This window comes from Thamnophis sirtalis, unplaced genomic scaffold (assembly GCF_051295495.1).
Source record: "Thamnophis sirtalis isolate CommonGarterSnake01/CBP01778 unplaced genomic scaffold, rThaSir2_p1.2 scaffold_6, whole genome shotgun sequence".
Lineage (NCBI taxonomy): Eukaryota > Metazoa > Chordata > Lepidosauria > Squamata > Natricidae > Thamnophis > Thamnophis sirtalis.
This window is the reverse complement of record NW_028261386.1, coordinates 109419144-109447127: the sequence shown is the minus strand read 5'-3', so window position 1 is coordinate 109447127 and position 27984 is coordinate 109419144. Positions and strand designations below refer to the sequence as shown.

The following is a 27984-nucleotide window of genomic DNA, read 5'->3' as shown; positions in this document are numbered from 1 at the left end:
ACTTTCATTTTCTGATATGTAAGAGTTCGTGTCTATAATCTGGTATCATTTGCAGTTTACTTTAATATATGTAAAGCTGCCAGGTGTATATGTTAGAAAGTGTTGAAGAGCAAATATGTCAAATCCTGCAAACTGCCTCTTCCTAAAGTATATCTTTCTTTCATCAAAGCTGTTTGGCATTTTTGTCGTGTGTATGTGTGTGTGTGTGTGTGTGTGTTTATACACAAGTGACAAAAATGTCAAAATATATAAATGTGATTCAACAAGACTGTTCATTTTTACTGAAATGTATTTTAAACCGAAAGCCATTATTCTAATCTCATGTATAAATACAATCCAGGCATTAAATATTCATTAAATCTTAATTATAATAGCATAAAATTCCCCTATGCTTTTCTTCCGGAAAATGTGAGTTATCCTAGACATAATTAAGGAGGTTGGGGAATCAGAAAAGAATCTTGGGTGGTGGGGGAGCCCAAGAGCACAGTTATAATATTTCTTATTGTATCTATAAAAATCAGGCAAAGGAAAAGGCCAGTTGGGGATGTAAAAGCCTTTATAAATGACACATGATAGAAAAGTGCAAAAAATCCACAGTACTTACATTCCTAAGGCTTCTATTTCAGTTCCCGAGAGATCTTTGCAAATGTTTCTAAAACTAATTTGAAAGCAATAGAAAGAAAATGTAATTGCGGTAATGCCATTACTTAAGCAACTGGGAACATTGTCACAATGTGAACATGCGCACCCAAAACACCTGGGTGCATAATTTTGTTGCATTTGGGGAGAAGAAAGCAACCGAACATCTGTATCATTTTACACTGGCACATAGGCTGCAAGCCAATCAGCCATTAAATGCATCATGTAAAGGCATAAATGAATAGGCTGGATCCCATCCACTAGTCTCTGTTCTTCTAAATGAGGAATGGATATGAATAAAATTAGGGCAAGACTGTACACTTAACTAGAAAACTGAAACTGTGTTTGTAACAATTCAATGAAATTAGGGGGGGCGGAATGCTTCAAAGCCTACAAAGCACTATTTTTATGAGACAATGGCTTTGATTAAAACCTTGAATTAAAAGGCTACTTGCAATCAAATCTAAATGCCAACCAGCCTTCTATGCAGGACACTCCGTTCCATTCTGTTCTCCATCTCTTTCTTTCACAGCAGCCTGTCAGAGCTCTGAGGCCAGTGAATCTTCTTATTCCTCATTAAGTAGTTATGGTACAGTGATCTTCTTAGGTTGCCTTTAATAGTATTATGGATTGTAGGAATTCCTACAGTCAAAAGTACATTTAATTTTACTATACACACAGTCATTTTTTTTCTTGCCAAGTACAAAACACATTTCTTCTTCCAAATTTTCCAAAAGAAATAATGTCAGTAGGTACAAGTTTGAGATCTTGTTTTCTCCACCAGACTCCCCTCTATTTTTCTCACAGGCAGTATTTAAACTCTTCCTTGGACTGGGGCTTGCAAACTTGGTAGATGAGAGATACACATAATTGGGGTGAAGAGTTATAATGGAAAGATAATGTCAAATATACAGATCTTTTTGAGATTTCCTATAGTTTTTCACATTTTGTTGTTGTCTGTGTTGAGGGGGTGAGTTCTCTATACTTTTAATTTTCTTTAAAAAATTATGAAAAAGGTATGAGAAAGTTCATCCATGCTACATGGATATGTCACTGCCAAATTTTAGCGATTATATCACTGCCATTTCTTTTATAAAGTGCATAGCAGCCAATTTTGGCCCCGAAGAAGGCATAGCAACCTGAATAAGGTAGAACAGAATGAATTAAAAAATTACAAGTTATAATCCTTTTGTACAATTCCTACAATTTTCTAGAATTTTTGGAATCTGGAAAAATTTTAAAAAAATTGAATACACTCTCAAATTCAGATCATTTACCAGAGCTATTAATTAATACCTAATAACTTTTTAGATATTTTCCTTTTGTTTTTACATTACAGAAACATTCTCTTCCTCTCAAAGTACTTTTTGCTTAAGATATTTTGTCATTTTAATATCAGTCTGTATAGATTTAGACTTATGGTGTCAAATATAGTCGCAGACTAAGCAGTAGCAAGTTTGGTCTTATATATCTTTTTTTCTCTTTACATGACCAAAACAGATAAGAGTACTCAGTTCTTATCTTTAACATTTATTATTTTTATGCATGGTCAATTGAGGTTACCATAAATCAGACCAATATTTATAGCAATTACAATTTTAAAATCATTTTTCAGTTGTCATAAAGGTGGACAAGAGAAGCAAACAGCAGTCAAAAGTTGCATTGTTGGCTTGTACTCCATTATAAGTATAAAATTGTCCCTTTAGATCACTTTAGAGTGATCACTGAATGTGTATTGGGCTACCACTATAGACTATCCAAGAGCTGTGATTGATGCAAAATATATCCATCTGCCTGAGTGAAAGCCTCCTATATAGTAATAATACCAGTGTAGCAAGGATGAGAACGTTCTGGTTAAAGATATAAAGCTAGCAGAAGTCCCACGACCTTCTGCTCTACTCATAGAATCTACATTGATTCCACACACCTCAAGGAGGGATATTAAAGGTTCTTCCATATGTGAACTTAAGGAAGACATGTTCAGTTTCAGTTATGATTCCATCCCTTTGGAACAGGCATACCTTGGATGGGGCTTGCTCTACTTATGTTGAGTAAATTGATTAAGGCTGAGCTGCTTCACAGAATTTTTAGGATGCAATCTCAGTTGGTCAGCGGGATCAGAGGTTTAGTCTTCTGAGCTTTCTAACTTGTGCTCAGGGAACCTCTCTCTACACACATTCCAGTAGAGACAAGTTCCCTGAGAATGGGCTCCAGCATGAGTCCAAAAGCTTGGAAGACTAAGCCTTTGGTCCCATGGACCGACCCAAATTAGATCCTGCAACATTATCCTTGGACACATATATTTGTGTTCATTTATAAAGATTATTTACTTGTTCAGGTTGCTACTGGAGGTGGCAAGTCAAAGATTGTTTATTACATTATGCATTCTGTTTTAATTGTATTTGATATGTTTGGGTTAATTTAAATATATTTAACTACACATTTTAAGTGGCAGTCTATAAATATAGCAACTAAACAAATACAGTCAATCTCTAAAGAAACATATGTACAGTAGCTTGGACTACTGCAATGTGCTCTACACGGGGCTATCTTTGAATAGCATTTGGAAGCTGCAACTGGCACGGAGTAAAATTCGGCATAGCATGGGTCCAGGTTACTTGAAGAACCGAATAACCCCTATGGTGTATGACACCTATGCTGGCAGGTCTACAGTACCTGGGCTGGCAGAAGATGCAGGCTGCAGATCCTGTCAGTCAAGAAACTCTGGGTCCAGGAAAAAGGCCTTCTCTGACATGGTGACATTGGCTCCCATTCTTCCTGATTTTCCATAACACCCTGAAAACCTGGCTCTGCCAGTTGGCTTGGGGCCCCAATGGGAGAATTTCACACTGGCAATAGTTGATCAACTAATAGCACCCCCCCCACCCCCATATTCTCCTCCTTCCCCACTGTTAATTATATCTTGATTTATTTGGACTGTTGATGTGACTTTATATATTTATGGTTCATCTTAATGTTGTAAGCTGCCCAGAATTGCCTTGTGGTGATATGGGTGGCAAATAAATGTAATAAATAAATACACATATACACACATATAGAAATAGCACTTACACTTATATACCACTTCATAGTGCTTTTACAGCCCTCTCTAAGCAGTTAAAGAGTCATCATACTGCCCCCAGCAATCTGTGTCCTCATTTTACCCATCTCAGAAAGATGGAAGGCTTAGTTAACCTTGAGCTTGGTGAGATTCAAACTGCCAAACTGCTGGCAATCAACAGTCAGCAGAAGCAATACTGCAGTCTAACCACTGTGCTACCATAGCTTTTATATATGTATAAACAAGATATGTATATATATCTTGTCTAAGTATACACACACATACATGCACACACAAACCAGAGGTGGGCTTTTGCCGGTTGGTCCTGGCTCCACCCACCTGTGCATGCATGCACATGCACAGAAGTGTCACAAGTGCGCACAATAGCAAAATAAATTGAAACCTACCACCGACACAAATACATGCCAAACATTAATTACAAATATGCTCATCTTTCCCTCTGTCATATTATTTTTTATGTAGCCTACAAGCTTTCTAAAAAGAACTATAATACACCAACAAGTATCAAAATAGTATACATCTGTCATTGTTAATGGTAGTAAATCCATTTAGAAACAAAGATAAGGAATGACACAAACTATCCTCTGAAATATGGTAAGGACTCATTTGTGGACCCTAGAGTGCCAAAATGATAGGTAGAGTATTTTGGAGCCTTTTTAATTTTATTTGGGAAAGAGAAGTTCTGTCTCATTTAACATTTCAGGATTAAGTGGAACAATCTGAAATGCAAGTCTGATCTTGACAAATGTGAACTGTTCTCCAATGGCAGGCTTATGTAATTATAAATTTCTTGGTAGAATCTGAATTATAAGGGACCTATAGGTCATTCCGTCCTATATCCTACCTAGTGCAAGAATACACTAAATCATTTTCAACAAATCTAGCTCCAGTGTGAAGACCTTTAGTGTGGCAGAGTACATTACTGTTCTAGATAGACTGCTCTAACAATTAACATCTCTTTCTGTCAGAAAATTCCTCCGAATGTTCAAGTAGAATCTCTTTTCTATTAATTTCAACTGATTGGCCTTTAAACTACTCTTCAGTTTCCACAGAGAATATGTACTCCATCTAGTGTGCATGACAGCCTTTTACTTGTAGACCTTTATCATCCATAAAGATATAAATATCATCTATACCTCTATACCCCATGTGCACCTTGCTTCGTTCCTTGCCATCTTTGTTAATTGCAAATCAATTTAATGTTAACATTCATTATTTTAATCGTTTAATGTTTTATCTTACTGCATTTACTTGGTTATAAACTGCCTAGGGTCCCCTCTTGGTGAGATTGGTGGCATATAACTTAAATAATAAAAGGAAGACTCTATTCTTTTGGAAGTTAAATATGCTTAGTTCCTTTAAACATTCTTCATGGGATTTAGCTTCCAGATCCTTTATCATCATGATTACTTCTTTGTGATCCAATAGCACCTTCTCCATGTCCTTTTTAAAGTGTTGTATTTAGAATGCTGTTGCATTCTGACTTGGATACAGTGCTTTTGCTAATGCAGCCCAATATTTCATTGGTCTTGTAAGCTGCTGCCTACTTACCATATATTCAGCTAGTGGTTTATTAGAATCTCTAAATCATATGCAGTGGTGTCAAGCAGATCTTTTCAATCCTGTATCCATGTGCATTATTTTTCTTGCTTAAATTCAGGACCTAAAACCTATCTCTATTGAGCCTCATCTTTGACCCAGTGTTAAAGCTTCCACTTAGAATTGTGATGTTGTCCTCTATGACATTAATCTTGGAAATTTGATCAATATTCTTTTCACTCCTTCCCGGGATGATTTAGAAAGGTGCCCAAAAGGATGCCGTCTAACAGGTTCTACTAGATGTTTTAATGCTTTACCTCAAACATGACAGATACTAAAAGAAAAACATCAGAGTAGGATCAAGAGCATTTTTTAGGAAAGGAGATCTCCATTAATAATCAGTCCCTTCTTATTTGCCCTGCAATTTAGGAAATATAGCTGAGTAGGATCTGGATATCAGGAAGATGATATTCCTTTCTGGCAATAAATCAAGAGTGGGCAAACCTTGACCCACACAACCTATGTGGCATGACCATTGTTTTGGTAATGTGGGGGGGAGGAGAAGGGGGAATCTAGATTGCATTCTATTGTCATAGAAACATATGCAGAACTATGCTATGCAGCAACAAATATGTCTGATACCAGTGTAAAATAATTTCCTGTGTAACACTAGACATATTTAAAAGCAAATCCCTGTTTCCAGTATTGGCTAAAAGCTAGAAGTAGAAGTGATTTGCTTTACTCATCCCTGTATAGTAAACTTTTACGTGTTTTTCAACCTTGGTAACTTTAAACAGTGTGGACTTCAATTCCCAGAATTCTCCAGTCAACCAAATTGGATCAATAGTATCTTCTTCCACTGTTAACCAAATACAGCAAGAATGTTTCTTTAATATGATTCTAAAAAGGAAGAATCTTCCCTATGGATGCTGGTGGCCAAGAAGCAGTGGCAATGTGGTCAAAGTCAGACCTGATTGGCATTCTCCAAAGTAGCTTGTTTCCTCCAATTTCAGGGAGAGATCATTTTCTGTTTCTACAAAGAAAGAACATTAAAGTATGTAGTCATTTCCTACATATGGAAATAGAGAGAAGCATTATCTCATCTTTCTAAATATTTCCTGCTGGATGAAAGAACCACTGGAGGCAAAGTACATTTCAGTATATCCTATGATGGACTCAAACATAGGAAAGGGAAAACCACATCTTAAGGACATTATTTATATTAAAAAATCATGTGTCCTGCATTCGATCCTGAAAAGCAGGAGCATGAAAAATGAAGCTCCAATGGGCTTTAGCAAAAATGCTCCCTTTTCCCCCCCAAAACAGTCAGTTTCCTATCAAATGAGACTTCTTGTGCCAATAGACACACTTTAGTAATGTACTGTCAGTTCTACCGTGTTTTTTAAGACCCTTCTTTGGTAATTTATGCTTTCCCTCTTCTATCATGCAGGTTCTCCCTACAGAGACAAGATAACTATAGCCATTCTTCACTTGCAAGAGGAAGGCAAGCTGCACATGATGAAGGAAAAATGGTGGCGAGGAAATGGTTGTCCAGAAGAGGAAAGCAAAGATGCCAGTGCTCTTGGAGTACAAAACATTGGTGGCATCTTCATTGTTTTGGCAGCAGGATTGGTACTTTCCGTCTTTGTGGCAGTGGGGGAGTTTTTGTACAAATCCAAAAAAAATGCTCAGTTGGAGAAGGTAAATATTGCCCTTTTCACATTTAATTCTGCAATTATGGTCTAGTCAAAATCTCTTGGGCAACCAACCGAAAAGCCATTCTGATGTCTTTCATAGTTTTGCTCACATCATTAAAGTTCTTAGGGAATGAGCACTGAAGTTTTCATCTTTACAACTTTTAATGTGTCGTCAATATTTTTAATTGTAGCCAGCTTTCAGGACAAGTGACTATTTCTCCTCTTATTCAAGCTTGAAAAAAGACACCTTTTTACTCCTGGAAGTTCACTGCAGTTAATTTTATGGATGAAGAAGAAAGTGAAATCTGTTAATTGGAAACAAAATTAACCTTCTACAGATAGAGCTGGGTTTTAACTGAAACAACTTTCTATCAGTCCAAAGTCAGAAGTCTAAAAAGCATCCTTCTCTATTTCCTTACTGGAAGGTGTTTACTCTTCAACATATGATGATAGCATCTGGAAAAGCATTAATTCAATATATTAAGGATTTACTATTGATTATGATTTTATCATCTGTAACTTGGACAGATTCCAGTTTAAAATGTAAATTTTTGAACTTATTTGATACTGGATCAACAACTGGATGGCTGATTATTTTTTCAAAGAGACAAAAGCATCCATAGAAGCTTTGTTTCAGTACTTATCTGTATATATGTAATACGTAAAATGAGGAAACATGTCTTTTATTTATATGGATTGCTGTGAATATACATTTAAAACAGGGAGAAAATATGTTTTGCACAGCTGAGGAGCTTGTGACCTCCTTAAATGCATATTTTGGCACTACTATTATCAAAATGTATAGTAAATCCATACAAACACACACACAAAGTATACGTTTCTTTTGCAGATGCTATGCTTAATAGTTCTCATAATTTTTAATAGTTTGGGGACTTCTGAATTTGCACTTGTAGATTAATCCTACTTGTACCACATTTATTTAGTATGCAGTTATACCTAGTTCACTGGTGTAAGTGTATATAGTTCACTATCTAGCTTTTTTCATTAGTAACACATATATCATTTTTTCAAAGTTCTGTCAGAAGAAATATTGATATTAACTTTAAAAAAAACAATGGATGAGGTCACAAGTTCCTTATCAGTTCTTTGAATATGTATGTGTTTCACTAAATTATGGTATGAGTGAAAATTTAGTTTTTCGCTAATTATGGAGGATGAATTCATTCTGTCAAAATAGTTTTGAAGTTTTTAGCAATTAAAATGATTTTTTCTTTTAGAAAATGGACTTCAGTCATGAATGTATACATCATAATGGCTTTATCCTTTTTTAAAACAATGTCAGAAATGAGTGATTGTTTTGTATTCTTGGTCTGTATTTTTTTATAAAAACTATTTTTATTTATATATGACGTTCAAACATTTTTTTGTGAGTTTTGTAATACAGTTGAAGTTGCATTTAAATTGCTTAAATGCAGCTTTAGTTGATATATGAAAATATGTGAACAGCATGACTTATCTTCCTAAACATTGAATGAATATGCATATATATAAAATATGACTTTTACAATAATTTAATATTATAACTCAGTTCATATATTAAGCTATCTTGAATTGTTCAAACACTTCTGTAATATAGCACTGATCTTTTCTTTCACTTATGGTACACAATGATCTACATGTATGTGTTTTCTACATGGAGATATAATACTGGGAGATTATGGCTGTGCATATGATAGATTCTACCTTAAAACCAAACCTTGGTTATAATAATTTGAATGAAAAGGAATAGAGAACAGGACTTATGTGCCAAATCCAGTTCAAGGACTTACTAAATCCTGTTCTTGTCTTTCACTGCTGATGATCATATGTTCCCCATACATATTTAAAGGAAAGGTATACACACCTTTAAGTGACCATACATAGAAGCCTCTGATTTAGAAACCCAGATGATGATGATGATGATGATGATGATGATGATGATGATGATGATGATGATGATGATGATATAAGATTTACATTCCATCTCAGATAAGCAAGAAATATTCATAATTATTGGGAGGTTGGCATTCTAAACATTTTCAGTTTAGTGCAGGTAGAAACCTACTTGAGTTCTTCATATTGCATATCACTGGAACAAAGAAGATGGAAGCACTACAAGCTAGTGCAAGTACAAATTTCTGTCCCGGTGCATTTCAGCTGAATGTCTAACATGGATTTTGCCCTCCTGATTTATAAAAACCTACATGATGCATATTATTAAGCAACACAGCACTTTGGGTCACTTCAGAAAATGTGCTACAATTTGCATGTGAATGAAAACATACTACTTCTTTATAAATCTTGTAAGTTGCTGTGTGTGTTTGTGGGTTAATGGAATTGGGAGCTGCTCTGGGCAGCTGTTTGAAAGATTTATAGTCCTATGTTATGTTTGTATCACCATGTACCACGAAACACATTCTTGGAATCACATTTGAAGCACTGCACAGCCTTACCATATAACGCGTTCATTCTAGAAACATATTGTAGTTCATTTGTAGAAAATGAAATATGCATTTTCATTTTCTTGTTTTATCATTAGAGATTTGTCATTGTTTAATTTAAAGCCTATTTATTAGCATATAACCTAAACATGACAATGTATTGAGCTGATTCGGCGGCTCAATGATGACTATTCTAAAAATGAGGTTGCAAGGCCATGCCAGTCTGTAGCGATCAATCAAAAATCTTGTGGCATTTTAAGGGCTATAAAAGATTGTTTGGCCCACAGTTTCATCAGACGTACAAATCAGACTGTCTAATCAACTTCTTGGCAATTTGAATTCTATGAGAAGGCACTTTCAAAGTGCCTGTGGGGAAGCAGGCCCATGTGAATAAATTCTCAGTTTTAAAGTTAATATAAAGTTCCTTACATTCTCATGAAAAGAATTTCAGAAGTTAATAATTGATCAGATCAGCTCTTTTTCTTAAAAATAATTGAACTGGCTACATTAAGCTGCTAGCTGCCAATCATTAAGTCATTAGCAGCTGATCATATGAATGCAGCCATTTCTAGGAAGAAGGTGTTTGTAACTTTACTCCTTGATAACATATATCAATTGATTTGGGCCTGATTTGATCAGAAATATTTCTCATTTGATGACTTTGTCACTGCAGAAGGTTGTGGATGTAATTCACTTTTGGTGCTAAATCACAATTTCTGATGTCAAATGGATTTATGTTGCTGTCTCTCACCTTTTCTTAGATCAACAGAGGTCTTGAGGAATAGCAGAATGCATTGCTTTTCTCTTTTCCCACAGGTGCTCCTGTTGTCATCATCACCATCACCTTAATTTAATAATACTGTGGAAGAGTTTAGTTTTAAAATGATCATTGCATCTTTTTTCAGTCTGTTTATCAAGTGAAAAATGATGTCTCATTGTCTGAAGGCTATACCATGCCACTTTTTGGTCTCATCTGCAGCATCGTTTTTTTTTTTAAATTCCCCTTTGCCAAATATTTGTCTGCTTCTATGTGTGACCACATAAGTAGATACAATAATATGCAAATGATCTTTATAGCACTGAACATTCCATTTAAAATATATTAATGAAATCTTTAGGCACAAGAAGAAGGAAAACTCAGATATGCACCAAATAAATAAATAAATAACATTGAATTAGTGAAATATGACTTGATATATTACTACTGTAATGCAATTCAGCTACAAATATGTGTTCTAGATTTTCTTAATTTAGGAAAGATTACAAAACCATACAAGCAGTGATTACCATCAGTATCTATGATTTGTGTTCTGAAAGACATATTCTTTGTACACCAAGAAATTGTGTGTGTGTGTGTGTGTGTGTGTGTGTGTGTGTGTGTGTGTGTGTATGTATATGTATGTATGTATGTATATATGTATGTATGTATGTATAGCTCTTTTTCTTTAATCACTTCTTGAATAAGAAAAGACCAAAGGAATCTGTTGGGCCATCTTCCATATTGTTTTTGTAACTAGGTTACAATTTAGCAAAATTAGCAGTTGGTACACTTTGATTTCATTAAGACCCCTCCTTTTTTTCCATCAATCAAATATGGATAAACAAATAAAGCTATGTCTAACAAATAATATATATGTTTGAGAATCCTTCAGGATGAATATACGACAATAATCATTTTGTGTATGGGTTGAAAGTTAAATTAATATAGAATCACAAAATACATGCCTGATTTTTTAAAAATGTTTAATAGCAATAGCAGTTAGACTTATATACCGCTTCATAGGGCTTTCAGCCCTCTCTAAGCGGTTTACAGAGTCAGCATATCGCCGCCACACAATCTGGGTCCTCATTTTACCCACCTCGGAAGAATGGTAGGCTGAGTCAACCTTGAGCCGGTGAGATTTGAACCGCCAAACTGCAGATAGCAGTCAGCTGAAGTGGCCTGCAGTACTGCACTCTACCCACTGCGCCACCTCGGCTCCTTGCATGGTTAATAGTTATGTTTTCTGATATTCAGATGTACTGTATATATATACAGATGAATAGACATAACACACACACACACACGCACACGCACACACGCGCGCGCGCACACACACACACACACACACACACACACACACACACACACACACATATATATATATATATATATATATATATATATATATATATATATATACACATACATACATACATACATACATACAGTACATCTATACATATAGATATACATGCAAACAAAAATACAAAATACAAAGATGCTTTGGGTTTTGCTTTGGGTTTTTAACGTGTTAAAATATTTTTTGATTTCTGGAAACTGAACTCATCTCTGAAATTTTCTTGGCAATGCTTTTCAGAAGTGATATGCCCTTGCATCTTACTTAGGGCTGAGAGAGTTACTGGCTCAAGGTCACTTCCCTGGCTTAGTGCCTAAAGTGGAACTAGAACTCATGAACTCCTGACTTCTAGCTACTTAACCACTATACCCAACTAATTCTCCTGTAAATTTATTAGCTTTATCTTAATTTATTAGCATTCTCTTAGACAATTACATTGTCTAAGTTATAACTAGCATAATTTTCACTACAGGAAGCTTGATTCTGATGCTTACCTCCTTATACAACCTTCAAATATTATATTTATTAAGCTTTAAAGAACTGACTATTCCTTATTAACGTAAAAAATAGATATCAGCTGAGGCAATGCTGCTTTGAAGTTCTAGTATAAGAAATGAGTAAAAAATACAGCCATGGAACTTATCAAACATCAAAGGAAAATGTCTAAGTTGGTCTTTTTTTATTTTTAACCTTTAGTTGAAATACTACATTGGATTCTCTTGGCTTGCATTGGAGCCACACTTGAAAAGTACTTCAAATTCAAGTCAATATTTTAAAATATTTGCATCCTTATTTTCACTTTTAAATATACCATTCCATTCTTGCCTTATTATTTATAATTCAAAGACACTCCGTTATGTTATCTATTCGGAAAACATATATATTAACCGCACATTTGTTTTCTGAGATAAGTACAGAGTAATTTTCATTTTTAATTGCTTCTATTAGCAAATGACTCAGTCCGTGCCTGTAACTTTATGCTGGCACTTAGCAGACATTCACTAAGCATATTCAGAAACTAAAGTTGCATTAAACAATTACCCATCTGTTTATAGCTGATGTAGTTGATTTGCTGTGGTGTAAGCTATTCTACTCATGTATATGAAACAAATGCTTTATTTATATCATAGATAGCGCTATATTTTTAAAGCAGTAGCCAAGATGACAAATGGCTCCTTGACAGACAAATTAACACAGAGAAATAACACTAGAAAAATATTAGTGTAATATAAATTATTATAAAGTACTTTTAAATTCCATGAAGGAAAACTATGATATAATATTAATGTGAAATACAAAAGCAGAGCACTTCCACCTTGTATACTACACCAACCTTGAAAATATAAAACTTTTTTTTCACAGTAATGCATTTGTGTTTGGACAATCTGAAAGAAAATAATATCTTCTACTTTAATGATAATTGTACAAGTTGGGCATTTTTATTCAGCCCAAGTCCTTTTCCTATATTCAAATGATCATTATATCATTTCATGATGTAGTCGTGGTTTATTTCTCTACACCTTATCATTCATTGCAAATGATCAGATCCTGAGTCTGATCCAGAGAAGATTTGTGGAGGCATACCTATGGCTACCAACCTGGATCATGAAATCAAGATTACTATTATTATAAGGTTACCTTATCATTTATTTATTGAACACATTTATGTAGCCACCCAACCTGCACAGGTAACCCCAGGCAGCTCACTTTAAATATATATATATATATATATATATATATATATATATATATATATATATATATATATATATATATAACACAAATATAACAAAGGCAACAGTAAAAATATTGGTTTTCTGTCGTGATGGACTCTTGTGACGAGCAGATTGACAGATGATGGAAGCAGTTAGCTTCCTCCCATAACTGGGGCTTACCAGGGGTTGTGACACTAAATATATACCTTCTTCCCTGGCTTCAGCTGATAAGGAGGAGACCTGTGGTTTAATGGCTAAGACGTTTGCCTAAGATGCAATACAGCACAGGTTCGAATCCCAGTAAGGGTATGGCTAGCTGATGAGAGCTAAATAGCTTGAAATAGATCTATACTAGTCTCCCTTTATTTATTTATCAGCACAAATAAACACACACACACACACACACACACACACACACACACATACACACACACACACACACACACACACACATATACATACATCATATCATATCATATCATAAAACTCATAAAACCCCACCCTACCCCACAAGGCAGCAACAACACAGTCAGTTGGTTGGCTCTGTTTCCACTTGTGGTTCCCAGGTCCTCTGACAAAACCACATCTTTAGGGCCTTTCAGGAAAGCAGCCAGTTGGGAACCAACCATGAGTCAGGAGAATGGTCTTTCATAAAAAGGGATCGAGAAGGCCCTTTTTCATGCTCCTACTGAATGACAACCCAACAGATGGGACTTCATGGGCTGGACTGATATAATAGGGAAGAAACACTAATCCTTTTCCTGATATTTTTTTTGTGGGTTGCCACATTTTTACAGCCCAAAGTATGACAGGTCTAATATAGCACACTCCATTATGAGTTGCTACTTGCTGCCCTTTAGGATCTGTCATTACTATCAGGCTTAGAATGTTTAATAGTGAGCCATGTAGATATGGATTGATTGATTGAGTGAGTGAGTGACTGAGTAAATCTGTTTTAGGCATAAACTTTAGTCCCATTATCATACAGCCAGAACTAATCTTGGGTAAAAAAAACAGACTGTACTATTTTAGTATGTATTCAATTTGTGGATACAATATGGAGAGGTCAGTCAGCTCAGAAACTCAGCATTTACATCTCTTTTTTTTTTCTTCCAGTACAGAAACAGTTTGTGCACAACCCATGCAGTTTACTCTCTGGGACCATTTGTGAATTTATTTTTTAAAGTACATTCCTTTAAAAAAAGTTTACAAAGCCATAACTTTTTACAGGTAGATACATATGCCCAAATCTTTTATACGAAAATAGCAAGTCTAAATAACTCTTTGTACTTTTTCTTGAATTAACCTTTCACTTAAAAAAATCTTGGTTATAAGGGTATAATATTTATTAAAATGCCCAATTGACCTGAGTTCTAATACTAGTATTTGGGGCCAGTGCAACATTTTAAAATATTTGATAAAGCAATTCAACCCACTTGAGGATATCTGCAACACTGTTTCTAAGAAATATTTGCTTAAAAAAGAGACTACACCAGCTGATGTAAATCTTTTCCCTGTTGGAAAAACAGGCTTATTGCACTGTGAAAGTCAATCTGTTTATCACAGCATCAAATCTGTTTATCACAGAATCACAGATGAAATTAATGTATAAGGCAGCGCTATGTTAGTATACTGACTAGTATTTATAACAGTTTTCTGCCCTTTGTTCCTTGATACGGTGTCAAGGATCAGAGAAGGATCTTCATGGAAGACACAGAAGAATGAAAGTCGTACTATGTATTATACGCCGGCCCAGTAATCTTTGTCTTCCTCTTTCTATGTGCTAGATAAAACACTCTTGCTTCTTACATTGTTCTAAAAACAAGAATGTAGAAATTCTGTGTTTAAAGAAACAATAAGACATATTTCACAAAACATTCCCTTAATAGACATGGAAAAAGGCCATCCAGAATCGATTCATAGTTTTTGTCCAAATTGGGCATTTCAGTTTAGCAATTTACAGTCACAATGTTCTTTTCTAATACACAAAGTAAACTAGTAATTTTTTACAAATATTGTAGGAGTTCATGACTATGGTTAAAGATATAGTCTCTCTCTCTCCTTTCACATCCATTGTACAAGTAGATTCCATAAATTCAAAATCATGTTGAGTTAATTGAGCATCAAAGAAGTCTTGTGCATAAGTTATCTTTTCAAAGAACTTTTTTTTGTACTAATTTCAGAATATTACAGGTAACTATCTTCAGATACAGTCTCCATATGTTCTATAGTTTCATATGTTTCTTGAAATCACTCTCTAATAATTGCCTAAATTGGCATTGCAATTGGCAAATAATTAGCAGTTCAGATCTTAAAAGTATCCAGTAGTTTAAAATGTACAAAAATAACCCAGTTTCTCTTAAGTTTCTGGTTCAATTGAGAATGTTTCAGTTCCACAGAATTTGGACCATTAAGTGACTTGAGATCTTTTTCATAGCATTACCAAAGTTAGCAGAAAGTTACCAACTTCCAGTGCAAGTATCTTGCTTTTTTAGAGTAGTCCTTATGGAATGGGAACAGCTTCTTGCAAGACAATGTAGTGTCTTATATTCCAAAATCCTAAAGACATGGAAGGACTCCTAGAATTATTGTCTTACTGAACTTCTTTTGAACTTCCTTAAACAAAACTTTACCGCAGAACCTTCAGCAAAATAGCATGAGTTTCATAACAATTACATCATCTTTTATTTGTCCAGTCTCTGTACAACTATTGACCTTCATGTCTGGCCCTAAGAAATATTAGTGTCTTCACTAGTTTGCTTTGGCAAGTAGGGAAAAATGGGCTGTGTATCTTCTATCTCTTGATACACCACAGCCCAAACTGTTTCATTATCTTCCCCCAGTGGCCTCATATACATGTTGAAAGGAAGGATGACAGAATGAAACCTTGTGGAATTCCGCATGAAAGAGAGCCCACGAGGCAGCTCAGCAATTGCCCAATATCATCCTCTGAGATCTCTCTGAGAGGGAAGAATGGAACCACACAAGTGCAATCCCATCAACCCCAACCTAGATCCACAGGTGAGTCAGCAAAACTCAAAGGTCTTCACTTCAGTTGATCATTAGTAATTACTCATCACTGACAAACCTTTGTTCATTAGTTAGTAGCAACCTAATGTTGGCATTAGATAAGACTTCACTTATCCCCAGAGCATTCTTGCCATGATTGTCCTCAACTTAATATACTCTTGGTGAAAGAAAGGGGAAGGTTAGAAATCAGCAGACCTGAAAGTTCACATTAAGAGATATCTAGGCCTTATTTTAAAAGGTAAAGGTTCCCCTCACACATAGGTGCTAGTCATTCCCAACTCTATGGGGTAGTGCTCATCACTGTTTCAAAGCCGAAGAGCCAGGACTGTCTGAAGACACCTCTGTGGTAATGTGGCTAGCATGACTAAATGCTGAAGGCTCAGGGAACGCTGTTACCTTCCCACCAAAGATGGTCCCTATTTTTCTATTTGCAATTTTACATGCTTTCAAACTGCTGGTTGGCAGAAGCTGGGACAAGTAATGGGAGCTCACTCCATTACACAGCGCTAGGGATTCGAACCGCCGAACTGCCAACCTTTGTGATTGACAAACTCAGCGTCTTAGCCACTGAGCCACTGCGTCCCTTATTTTACTATCTTCCAATTAAGAGTATGTAATATTCTATTTTCTTCAGGAGAACATTGTGGCTATTTCTAACAGGAAGATCCTTCTGTTACTTACTGCACAAACTAGTGACAGACTGGTAGAATAATTCAAGTTTATCAGTAGGAAAGCCAACAGAAAAAAATCCCTTCAGTCTTCTTAGAAAGAATCTCTACAGTTTCTAAGACTGTCAGTCATCCACAGCCTTAAAATCTTGTATTACTTGAAGAAGACTCTTTTTTTTTATTCTTGGCAAATTCTGGATCGGGAGATTAATTAATCTCTTGGGTTATTTGATAAACAAGTGAAGACAAAGTTTTCAATGTCTTTTCACAAGTGATTTGTGCCATTGACCCCCAAACTGAATGGTTAATAGTGTTAAAATAGAAAATGATGCCTGTATCTGGTTTTAAAATTATATGAATTAGGTGAATTATAAGATGTGAGTTATCTAGGTTTACTTGTTTTGCTTCTCAGATTTACTATTTTAATAATTTTGAGATAAACCAGTCCTTAAACATTGCCATACACAATGGAGATCACAGGCATAAAATCATCCAAAAAATCAGTGGTCATCAAGAAAGCATATATCATCTGATACCTATTTAAAATTGAAATAAATATTGGAAAAATGTTTTACAATGAATTATTCATTTGAACAATTTAGCAATACACATTTGTATATACTTTATCTACTTTCGGGAGCTCACTTTTCTCACTTAGCTTTAATGATCTGGACTGTCAACTCCTAATATCCTCATTATTTGATATTCTGGGCATAATGCTGATCAGAAGCTTATTAGGAAAAAAAGGCTAAGGGAAATCTGGCAACTCTCAAAGCAAACAAACATGAGAAGCACTTTGATGCAGATGTCCTAATAGATGGTAGAACACTGAACCTCACATCAGGTATAAATGGCAAAGGTTTTTTTTAAAAATAAGATTTCAAATACCGTCTGCTGTGCAAAGTTGGAAATAATACATTTCTGAGTAAAGCTTCTAGATTCCTACTAAATTTTGAGAGTCAATTTTGTATGAACTTCCATAAAGCAGTTTACTTACTTAAAGTAAAGAGATTACTGTTAAGCACAGGAAAAATGGAATATGTTTGTTTAAGAAAACTAGAAGGGAAACAATGGCAGAGTCGTTCAAAAATTAAAACAAGAAAAAAGGGAAGTTACAACATATATATATGTACATACATACATACATACATACACACACACACAAACACACACACAAACACACACATATAGAGATAGATAGATAGATGATAGATAGATAGATAGATAGATAGGTAGATAGATAGATAGATAGATAGATAGATAGATAGATAGATAGATAGATAGATAGATAGATAGATAGATAGATAGATAGATAGATATAGATATGTTGTATTTGTGCTGATAAATAAATAAAGGGCACAAATACAACACAAATGTAACAAAGGCAGCAGTAAAAATATTGGGTTTCTGTCGTGATGGTCTCTTGTGACAAGCCAATAGACAGAGAATGGAAGCAGTTTGCTTCCTCCCATATTTGGGCATACCAAGGGTTGTGACACACACACACACACACACACACACACACACATACAATTACAAAACATGTTGTCTTCCTGTCAATATAAATGAGCCAATAAAGAAACTCTTGGAGGACATAAGTGATTTCATACATAAGAATAGGCCTATATGTATTTAATTAATCTCAGTTACTGAGTCCCAAATTTGTTTGCTGTTGTTGACTTGAAATAAGCCACTACAGATTTATGTATATCACATACAGGTAGCAAAGACCTGTTCCATGAATTTCCATGATTTACTATTATGTGGGTGGAGCCACCTAGCAAGATGTCTCCAGCAGGCCTAGTTCTTCCTGGAAAGGCCCATGGAATTGTTAGGAATGAGAGAAAGAGAATATTAAAGAAATTTGCATCATCTAATAAAAACCAAACTATCCTCCGATCTTTTAACTTTCATTAGTCAAATAATATTTTAGAATATTTTAGATTCTATTGTATGATAATTACTGCACTTCCATATTGTAAAATGAACGCTGCAGAGAATTTATTCAACACATATGGTATCTTCGCCTAGTTTGAGCAAGAGAACATTTAATAAAGAAAAAAGATTTATTTATTTATTAAATTTATATGCTGCCCATCTCACCGAGAGGCGAGTCTAGGTAGCTTACAAATAAGTAGAATAAACAGAGTTGGAAGGGACCAGATTTGTAGGTCTTCTAGTCCAATCCTCTGCTCAGGCAGGAAACCCTATACCATTTCAGACAAATGGTTGTCCAATCTCTTCTTAAAAACTTCCAGTATCTGGAGGTAAGTCGTTCCACTTTTGATTAATTGTTCTCACTATCAGTCAACTTCTTCTTAGTTCTAGGTTGCTTCTCTCCTTGATTAGTTTCCATTTATTGCTTCTTGTCCTGCCTTCAGGTGCTTTGGAGAATAGGATGAGCTAGAGTAACTAAAGTAAGTAACAAGATAAAACAACAAATATTAACATTAAAATTGACTTAAAAGGAACAAGGATGTGGAGTCTTATCTCAGTCCTTTAACCACTTTCAGATCAAACAAGATGTTCCAGAGGGTACGAGCCACAGCAGAAATTGTACTCCTCATCCCAGCCAGAATTCCCTGATTGACAGGATTCACAGCATGCCCCTTCTTCTGGCACAGGGAAAGAGGTGGGCCAATGTCATGGGGTGATCCTAATACTTGATCTCCTATGTTACCATGTATGTAGATCAATAGTGGGTTGCAGGTGGTATGCCCAGTACAGACATACCGGAGCCTGCCCAGAGCACCAGGTACTATTCCGGTACAGTGCTCCAGAGGGCCCACCCGCCCGCCCGAGCTCCTTATTGTCCTTTAAGCCTTTGGCACTTCCGTGCACATGCATGGTGCGTACGGTACTTGCGCGATGCTCCGCCAAACAGCTGGAGCGTCGCAGAGGCTTGTGAAAGCGTCGCAGGCAGGTACGATGCATCCGCGGGTCACGCACGTCCATGCAAGTGACGCTGGGCCCGTTCCAACCGTACTGGTTGGAACAGGATCCAGAACCTACCACTGATGTAGATCCAAGCAGGGACAGAGTATCAGAAATAAAATAAAAAATAGAAAAAAACCAATAGTGAGAGAAAAACTCCAACTTTTCCTTCTCTGTTGTTTTCTCAGTCTAATATATCTTCCCAAGCTGTTATTTTACTGTTGAAGAAGGACCGTCTATCCATCAATCTATCCATCCATATGTCTGTCTGTTTGTAAGTCTCTTTGTCATATAAATCGACACAAAATGAAAATGGGAAGGGGAAACAGTGAAGAGCTTCGAAATCTACAGCATATTCTTTACTTGAGTCACACCTGGCTACTTTGAACTAAAAATGCAAGTGGGAAAACTGGTCACAGAACATTTTAATTCTGTAAGCCGTTTTGCTCTGAAGAGTGGCAAAATATTCATTTTATGCATTGGGTTCCTTCACTCTGTTCTTCAGGAATAGCTTATCAAGTTATATATTCACTGTATACAAAAGTAAGTCTGAAGATAACTAAAAAAAAAGACTCTAATTTGACATCTGGGAAAGTTTGAGCAAAACTAGCTGGGGAAAAAAGTTTATACAATCTATATATAGCTCTCCAACTCATAATAGATATTCAACTTGTCTTCAGGTACCTGTGCTACATATTGCTACTTCCTTGAATACAATATGTACAGAAGTAAGTAGTGGTTCCAATGTAGAATGCATCTATCTCTCTCTCTCTCCCTCTCTCCCTCCCTCCTTTCCCACACACTTTCTCTCTCCCCTATACACATATGAGCAGAGGAAGAGAGAGCACAACAATTCCATAGTTGTTTGTCTTGGATTACAATTGGCTCATTGTAACCATTACGATTGGGGATTGGATGATCACAGGAAGCTGTTCTGTGTCTTAAATTAATCAGGCACTAATGAATTTTGGTTTGGGGAATCCAGTGTAAAGTGTAGAGGACTGTGTGATAAAACAGCAGAAATACCTGCTGAAAAAAAATTGCATATCTTGTGATCATAGAATTCTTTGGATTTGATCTGAAATGGTACTTTTAGTTGTAAGCCAATATCTGTGCCTATGTAGGTAAAGTACAATGACTATTGTTCCAACAATAAAGGATGTATGAAGATATATTTTCAAATGTTGGCTTTTTCTCCTTTTGGGTTTACTAAAATTCAGCCAAAATGATCAAGTCAGCAGAAGTAACAAATCTATTATAAGTACTATATACTTGGTTGTGTTGAAACAAGATAGAAACCTACGCCTGAAACCTGACAAAAATGAAGCCACATTGACAGGTTTTCCTTTTCTGATGACCTACTGTTAACCATACAAAACCTGAGTTTGGTTTATGATAACCTTGGTAGTGTAGTAAATATAGTCTGTAACCTCGATTATTCCCTCTGGTTTTTAAGGTGATTTGTCTTATTAAACTTGATTGAAACATGATCAAAAAAACAAAAGTCCAAGACTTTCTTCAACTTTACAATGTACTTCAAGGGGGAGCATCAATGCATTGAAAGGATGAGCAAGCATTTTTGTTTTTTTCACAAAAGCTCTTTTGTTTGCAAACTCTTCATTGTGAACAAACCATTTGGAATTCATACGCCATTGTATACTTACATTCCCGGCAGGATTATGCAGAGCAAGAGGACACGGTTTTATTTCTTTTGATTTGTAACGCAAGGGAATAATTTAGGTGTCAATTGCTTCTGATTGTATTATAAAAGTGTTTTAAATAGTGTACACCTGAAAGTATGCTGAGCGTAATGCTCTTAAACCATTTGGTTTCCACTTTTCTTGTTACTCCCTTGGTGAGAATGACAATAAGGTTCCTGTTGTCTATGGAGATTCTCGGATCATCCAGGTCATAGTTGTTTCAAAGCTGCTTTTTCAAAACACAACTGGACTATGTTTTTTCCCCCTTGATGAAGAGGATGTTTCATTTCTCATCCAAGAAGTGATGGAACTTCTTGGATGAGAAGCAAAACACCTTCTTCCTCAAGGAAAAAGCAGCTTTGAGACAAGGTTCCTGTTGATTTTAGATGTAAGGAGGGGCCATTGGTGTTCTTTGAATCATCTGCAAGAAAACAATCAACCCTTTCAAACCGCAACTACAAATATTCTCCTTTATTGGTCTAGGTGTAATTTATACATGAATGAGTGATTGCTAAACTCCAGGGTACATATCAAAGAAAAGTAAATATTTTAAAACAGATGAATGCAATATAAAAACCTGTTTCATTTTGTCATTATTTTAACTTTCCTTGGGTACAGCTTTCAACTTTTTGGTCTCTTTTGTTGATATCTGATTATTCAGTATTATAAATTTAAGTTAGTGCCATGTAATATAAAAGCAATATTTAAAGTAGACATTTATTCAGAATAAATATGCACTATTTTGAAGATTCAGAATGTCATGATCTGAAGGCCTTCGCTAGCAGCAACTAAGTATTTGACTGCACGTTTATCCTGAGAATACCTGTGACCATGTATGTTCATTAGCTGATGACTTTTGGAATATCTATTGATGGTTTCCATTTCTGCAACAGTAATCATTGACGCAGGGTGTTTCATCGGGATGCAAAAGAGGATCTTTTCATTTCAGCTACATCACTTTCCATGTGTGCAATTATCAGCTGTGACTCATCCAATCACCACCTCATTAAACCATCAAGCAATATACAGTACATGGGATCAACTCTTTATATGTAATATACATCATTAGAACCTACTTAGAAAATAAAATGTTTTCAGAAAGTCAAACAGCTTGGTGGCAGTTTAACCGTATGAGATGCATATTTAAAATATAATAATGTTGCTAGGAGATTTTAGCAGAAGCACAACATATATTTAAGGATTGGGAGGACTGAGCAATCAGGAGATTTATAATTCCAGGTAAGAAATGACTCAAAATTTCCAATGTTGCCCATAAGAAGTATTAGACTTGGGAGCATATTTTTTTATCAATCTTTTTCACTTACTAGGTTTGCCTAAGCTTCAGCTAGAAATTGAAAATAAATGACGTGATTAATAACATCAAATGATTAATTAATCTATGTGCCACTGCAATAACAACAATAATAATTTTATGATTTTCTATTTTCTTCTTTTTATTTCCCCCCCATACTTCTCCTATAGAGGTCCTTTTGTAGTGCCATGGTAGAGGAGCTGAGAATGTCCTTGAAATGTCAGCGTCGGTTAAAACACAAACCACAGGCTCCTGTAATTGTGAAGACAGAAGAGGTTATCAACATGCACACATTTAATGACAGAAGGTTGCCAGGAAAAGAAACTATGGCATAGAGCTGGGACACCACCCAACCCCAAGCACAAACTGTTGTTTTTTTCCCCCCTTTCCTTTCCTCCCCCCCCCCCAAACCAACGTTTGCGAGAATGTTTCCTGTGGAAATATGCAACCTGTGCAAAATAAAATGAGTTACCTCATGCCGCTGTGTCTATGAACTAGAGACTCTGAGATCTAAGCAGTTGCAAAGGCCAGACTCGAATCACAAGCATCACAGAGCAACCGTATTTGTCAGGGGAGGGAGGGGTTGGGGTGTTGGCATTCCACCGTCTGTCATGGGGTCCACCTTTCTGTAACAAGCAAAAGTTCTATGGGAATTTTCTGGAGTTGCAGTGAGAAATGGCAGGTTTCTTTTTGAAGTGCATCATTTGCCAGGGACTGGAGAAGCAATCAAACAGCTTCAAGAAAGTAACTACTGTACCAGAGGAGTTTCTGAAAAATAATAGCTCAAAACTCTATTCACAGGAGGGAAAAAAAACCCTAACTCTGTTTTGTACTCTTGGGCATAGAAGATCTTGTAATTGCTGACCAAAGTGAATATGGACCTGCCAGCTGATAGGAGCTAATTCAGAGGGAAAGTCATGAAAAAGGAAACCATAAATAGAAGAATGAAAACAGAAGTATTACTTGCAATTTTTGTTTCTCTCGCTGTGTCATTCACCTAAATAAAGATAAAAACCTATGCCAATAGAAAATCACATTCATCTGTGTTGGAGCTTGGAGAGAACCCAAAGGAGGTGGGCCATATTTTAAATAAGAAAAAAAAGTTTTCCCTCAGTTTCTTTTCTTAAAGATGATGTTCCTTATGATGCCTAACTATAAGCAATTCTGTCATTGTTTAACTGTGAAGCAAAGTATACATTTGATATAGCAGAAGAGTGTAATTTGTAGCCCTGAAGGGGGTCTGGAAAACTCTTGTTCCTGCTTCAAAATGAACTCAAGGGAGCCTGTTCTCACAAGTAGCTGTAGATGGGCCACCTAACCAGCAGGAAAAGTGGAGAACTTAAAAACTGGACTGCATTTCTCAACACAATCAATGGTGTTTAAAGCAGCAACATTCTTGAGCCTTTTTTTCCCTCATCCAAAAACAAGAGGGAAAAGAATGTTCAGATTTATTTGTGGAAATGCAAGATTTCTATGAAAATAGTTTTTTGTATGGAAATTTTTTGTAATACTTTTTAAATCAACAATCTCAAGAACCTGCGTTTCAATCACGGTCAGGGGTGTGGTGCGAAGAGTGGCTGGTAGTGTGTGTGCACCACCAACGTTTGGTGAAAACTATTTTTATCGTGGAAAAAAATGGGGAAATCTTAGAAATATTTTCAAGTTAGATAATATAATATCTAGGTGCACTACCAATACTGCTTATAATACCACACCCTTGGTTTTCACTAGCCTGATATTATGCTGTAATGAACCAATGTGTGTAAATTATGAAAGACACAGACCTCTTGACCACATTGTGATAACAATTGAAGTACACACAGTTTGCTGTTTGAATCCAATGCACAAACATTAAAAAAGAAATAATGATCATGACACATACATAAAGAAAATTGTCCGTTTTCAGTTGTTTTCCGGGAAGGGTGGGTTGGGAATTTCAATGTGAATTGAACAAGATGCGTATAGGATTGTTAGAACATCTAATATTAAGATCTAGTTCTGCACTCATCGCCTCCTGAGTTTGCAAGAACATCAGCATCTGAAATGTATTTCAAGACTAGGCCCACTCCATCTCACTGGCTGCTATTCCTTTCAGTTAGTTGTTAATTGTTGGGCATTGCCTAAAGGGGATCCCTTCTGTGCCAGATCTCTGGGAATGGATAACAGTTGCAAAATGTGTTTGTGTGCAACTTTTATTATTTTCAGCAAAATCGATACAGAAAAACCATCTGCTGATTGCTTCTTCCTGCCTTCTGAGGCCCTGGGTAAGGAGCCCCTGTGTGAGTGATATATTTAAAAAAACTGGTGTTTCAAATACCTTTCTGGTGCTCAAAACAGATGTGATACCATCTTAATGATTTTAACATAGTCTTACTGTAAATTTGTATCCTAAAAATGTATAATGTAGGGACACTTGACTATAGCCACAGTTTATAAATATAGCTTTTTATGCCAAACAAATCACTTATTTCTTTTCTTCTTTTATTTTTAATAAACAGAAATCCAAACATTATTTTGTAGAAACAATGAGTCATCTGTAGATAATGAACATACTATTTGTATATTCAAGGCACAAATGTTCATTAAACAACTTGCACTTTTTTATAAAAAAAAAGTCCCTTATAAAGTGTTGCATGTGTCTATAGACAAACCAATTCTTGCAATGCATGAAATCAATTTCTCTTTCCATTATGGTGGTTGTTGCTTATATGGATCACAGAACACATGGAGGGGCCTATACTCCAATATTCCCTGGTTCCTCCTTATTCTCTCTGAAAACAAAGCAAGGTATGACTCATTGTGAGATGACTTAAATGGTGAGACCCATTTGCACTGGGATTTGGATGTGGGCTGTGGCTGTAATTCCCAGATGTTACAGTAAGTATTTACTTATTGTAAATGTTATACGTTCTGCTTGGGTGGGTAAATAGTTAAACAAGTTCAGTCTGTGGCATGACTCACAGATGCCTCAAACAGGTTAGAGTTCCTCCTTGTTGCAGCAAAAGACTGAGATTCTCAGTGTCCCAAAGTGCCACAGTGGCAGTGTCATCATAGAAGGTCAGTTGTCAGTATCATATAGGGAATAGTAACTACACTTTAACTGATTTCTTCTAGTTTCCAAAAGAAAATCCTATTGCATAATAGAGCTTGTCTATAATTGCAATATGTTTCATGCATGCAACTGCTTTGCTAAAGTGAAGTTCAATATGGATAAATTACATTGTGCAAAAGTCATACTACTGATTTTGAAACACTTGGGAAACAAAAGCTTGTTATGAATTGGAACCTATGTGCCTTGTTCTGCATGTTTTCTTTGATAAAAAGAAAGTCTTTACTGTATAATGAAATTCAGGAAAATTATTCTCACCCTTGACTCTTTTTACTCCTTATTCAATTTAGTTGGATTTGCTTTCATGGCATTGCAATACAATGTATTTCAAACTGAATTAGATCTTGCCATCAACATCATAGTGCAGATCAAGGACTCTTTAAGTATAAGATCAAGAGCACCTGAGCTATTGCTAAGTATATCAGTTCACGTAAAACAATTGGCGCTGTATGATAATTATTCACTAATAAATAATTTGCAACTAATACCCCATTCAGAAACAGCCAGAGTGCTATTGTAGTTAAGGTACTGAACTAAGGTTCTAGGTCTCTCTTGGCATGGAAGCCAACTAGTGTTTTGCAACAGTCCTACTCATCATTATCCAGCTCTGCAACATACTGGCTGAAAAAAAACCTTATCGTATCATGTACTAATATCGGGTTTCCCCGAAAATATGATCTACTCAGAAAATAAGTCCTAGCTTGATTTTTACATTTGTGCCCAATATAAGCCCTATCTCCAAAATAAGCCCCAATTAAGACCGCCCATTCCAGGGTGCACAGGTAAAAATTAAGCTAGGACGGGGATGGGGGGTGGAGCTGCCCTACTACTTACCTTCGGATAGTTGCAGCCAGGCCTCACACACCTTGGCCCGTTTCTTCTGCACGCAAGGCTTTCCTGAAGGCCTCTGTAATCGATAACAGAGCTTTGGATTGATCCAGAGCTCTGTTATTGGTCACAGAGACCTTTCCTAAAGGCCTTTCCTGAACGGCTCTCTAGCCTATAACAGAGCTCTGGATAGATCTGGAGCTCTGTTATAGGTTAAAGAGAAGCTTTCCTGGCCTTGCCAGATGAAGAAGTTCCTGAAGGCCTCTGACAGTGAAAAAGAGGCCAGGGGTGAAGCGTGCAGTGGATGACATTGCCCTCCTCGAAAATAAGACCTGGTGCCTTTTTTGGTGGAATCAAATATGAAGTCAGGAACGGTAAGGCTCAGAATGAAGTCAAGGAAATAATCTGTCCGCTAATAGGAGAAGATGGTATGGAAATAATGGTCAATAGAGAGAAAGCAGAGCTGTTGAATGTATTCTTTGCATCTACCTTCACGCAAAAAGAAAATATAGCCCAATCTACTAAAAACATAACCATAAAAGACAGATTAGGAATATAAATAAGCAAGAAAATGGTAAGACAACACCTGCCCACTCTATATGTGTTCAAATATGGGACCCGATGGATTACATCCCAGAGTTCTGAAGGAACTGCAGACCTGATCTTGGAACCATTGTATCATATCTTTCAAAGATCCGGGAGTACTGAGGACTGGAAAAGAGCTGGTGTGCTTCCCATCTTTAAAAAATGGGGGGAAAAAGATCCAGGAAACTATAGACCAATGAGCCTGACATCAATACCTGGGAAGATCCTGGATCAGATCATCAAGCAGCAGATCTGCAAACACCTAGAAGCAAGCAAAGTTATAACCAGAAGCCAATATGGATTTGTCAAAAACAAATCTTATTTCATTCTTTGACAATGTGATTAAATTAGTGGACAAGCAAAATGCTATGGAGATAGTATACTTGGATTTCAGTAAGGCATTTGACAAAGTAGACTACAGTGCACTTCTTCATAAACTAGAAAATATGTGTGATAGACAGCACCACCATGAGATGAATTTGTAACTGTCTGACAAACTACACTAAAAATGTAGTCCTTAATGGAACTACAGCTACACGAAGGGAAGTAAGCAGTGGGGTATTTCAAACTTCCACTTTAGGCCTA

General features: G+C 36.1%; 1 protein-coding gene across 3 annotated transcripts in view; it reads left to right on the top strand.

The window, feature by feature from the left end:
* Positions 1 to 24747, top strand: part of GRIK2 (glutamate ionotropic receptor kainate type subunit 2) — a 513484-nt gene extending 488737 nt beyond the window's left edge. For 2 of the 3 annotated variants that reach the window (XM_087718715.1, XM_087718716.1), the window contains 3 exons: positions 6711 to 6961; positions 16077 to 16254; positions 23048 to 23187. In XM_087718715.1, coding sequence (XP_087574841.1) covers positions 6711 to 6961; positions 16077 to 16254; positions 23048 to 23061 — 443 coding nt within the window. In that variant the 3' untranslated portion in view covers positions 23062 to 23187. Of the gene's footprint in view, positions 1 to 6710; positions 6962 to 16076; positions 16255 to 23047 lie in introns of all 3 variants that reach the window. The other variant, XM_087718717.1, reaches the window with a different exon arrangement.
* Positions 24748 to 27984: the final 3237 nt, after the last annotated feature.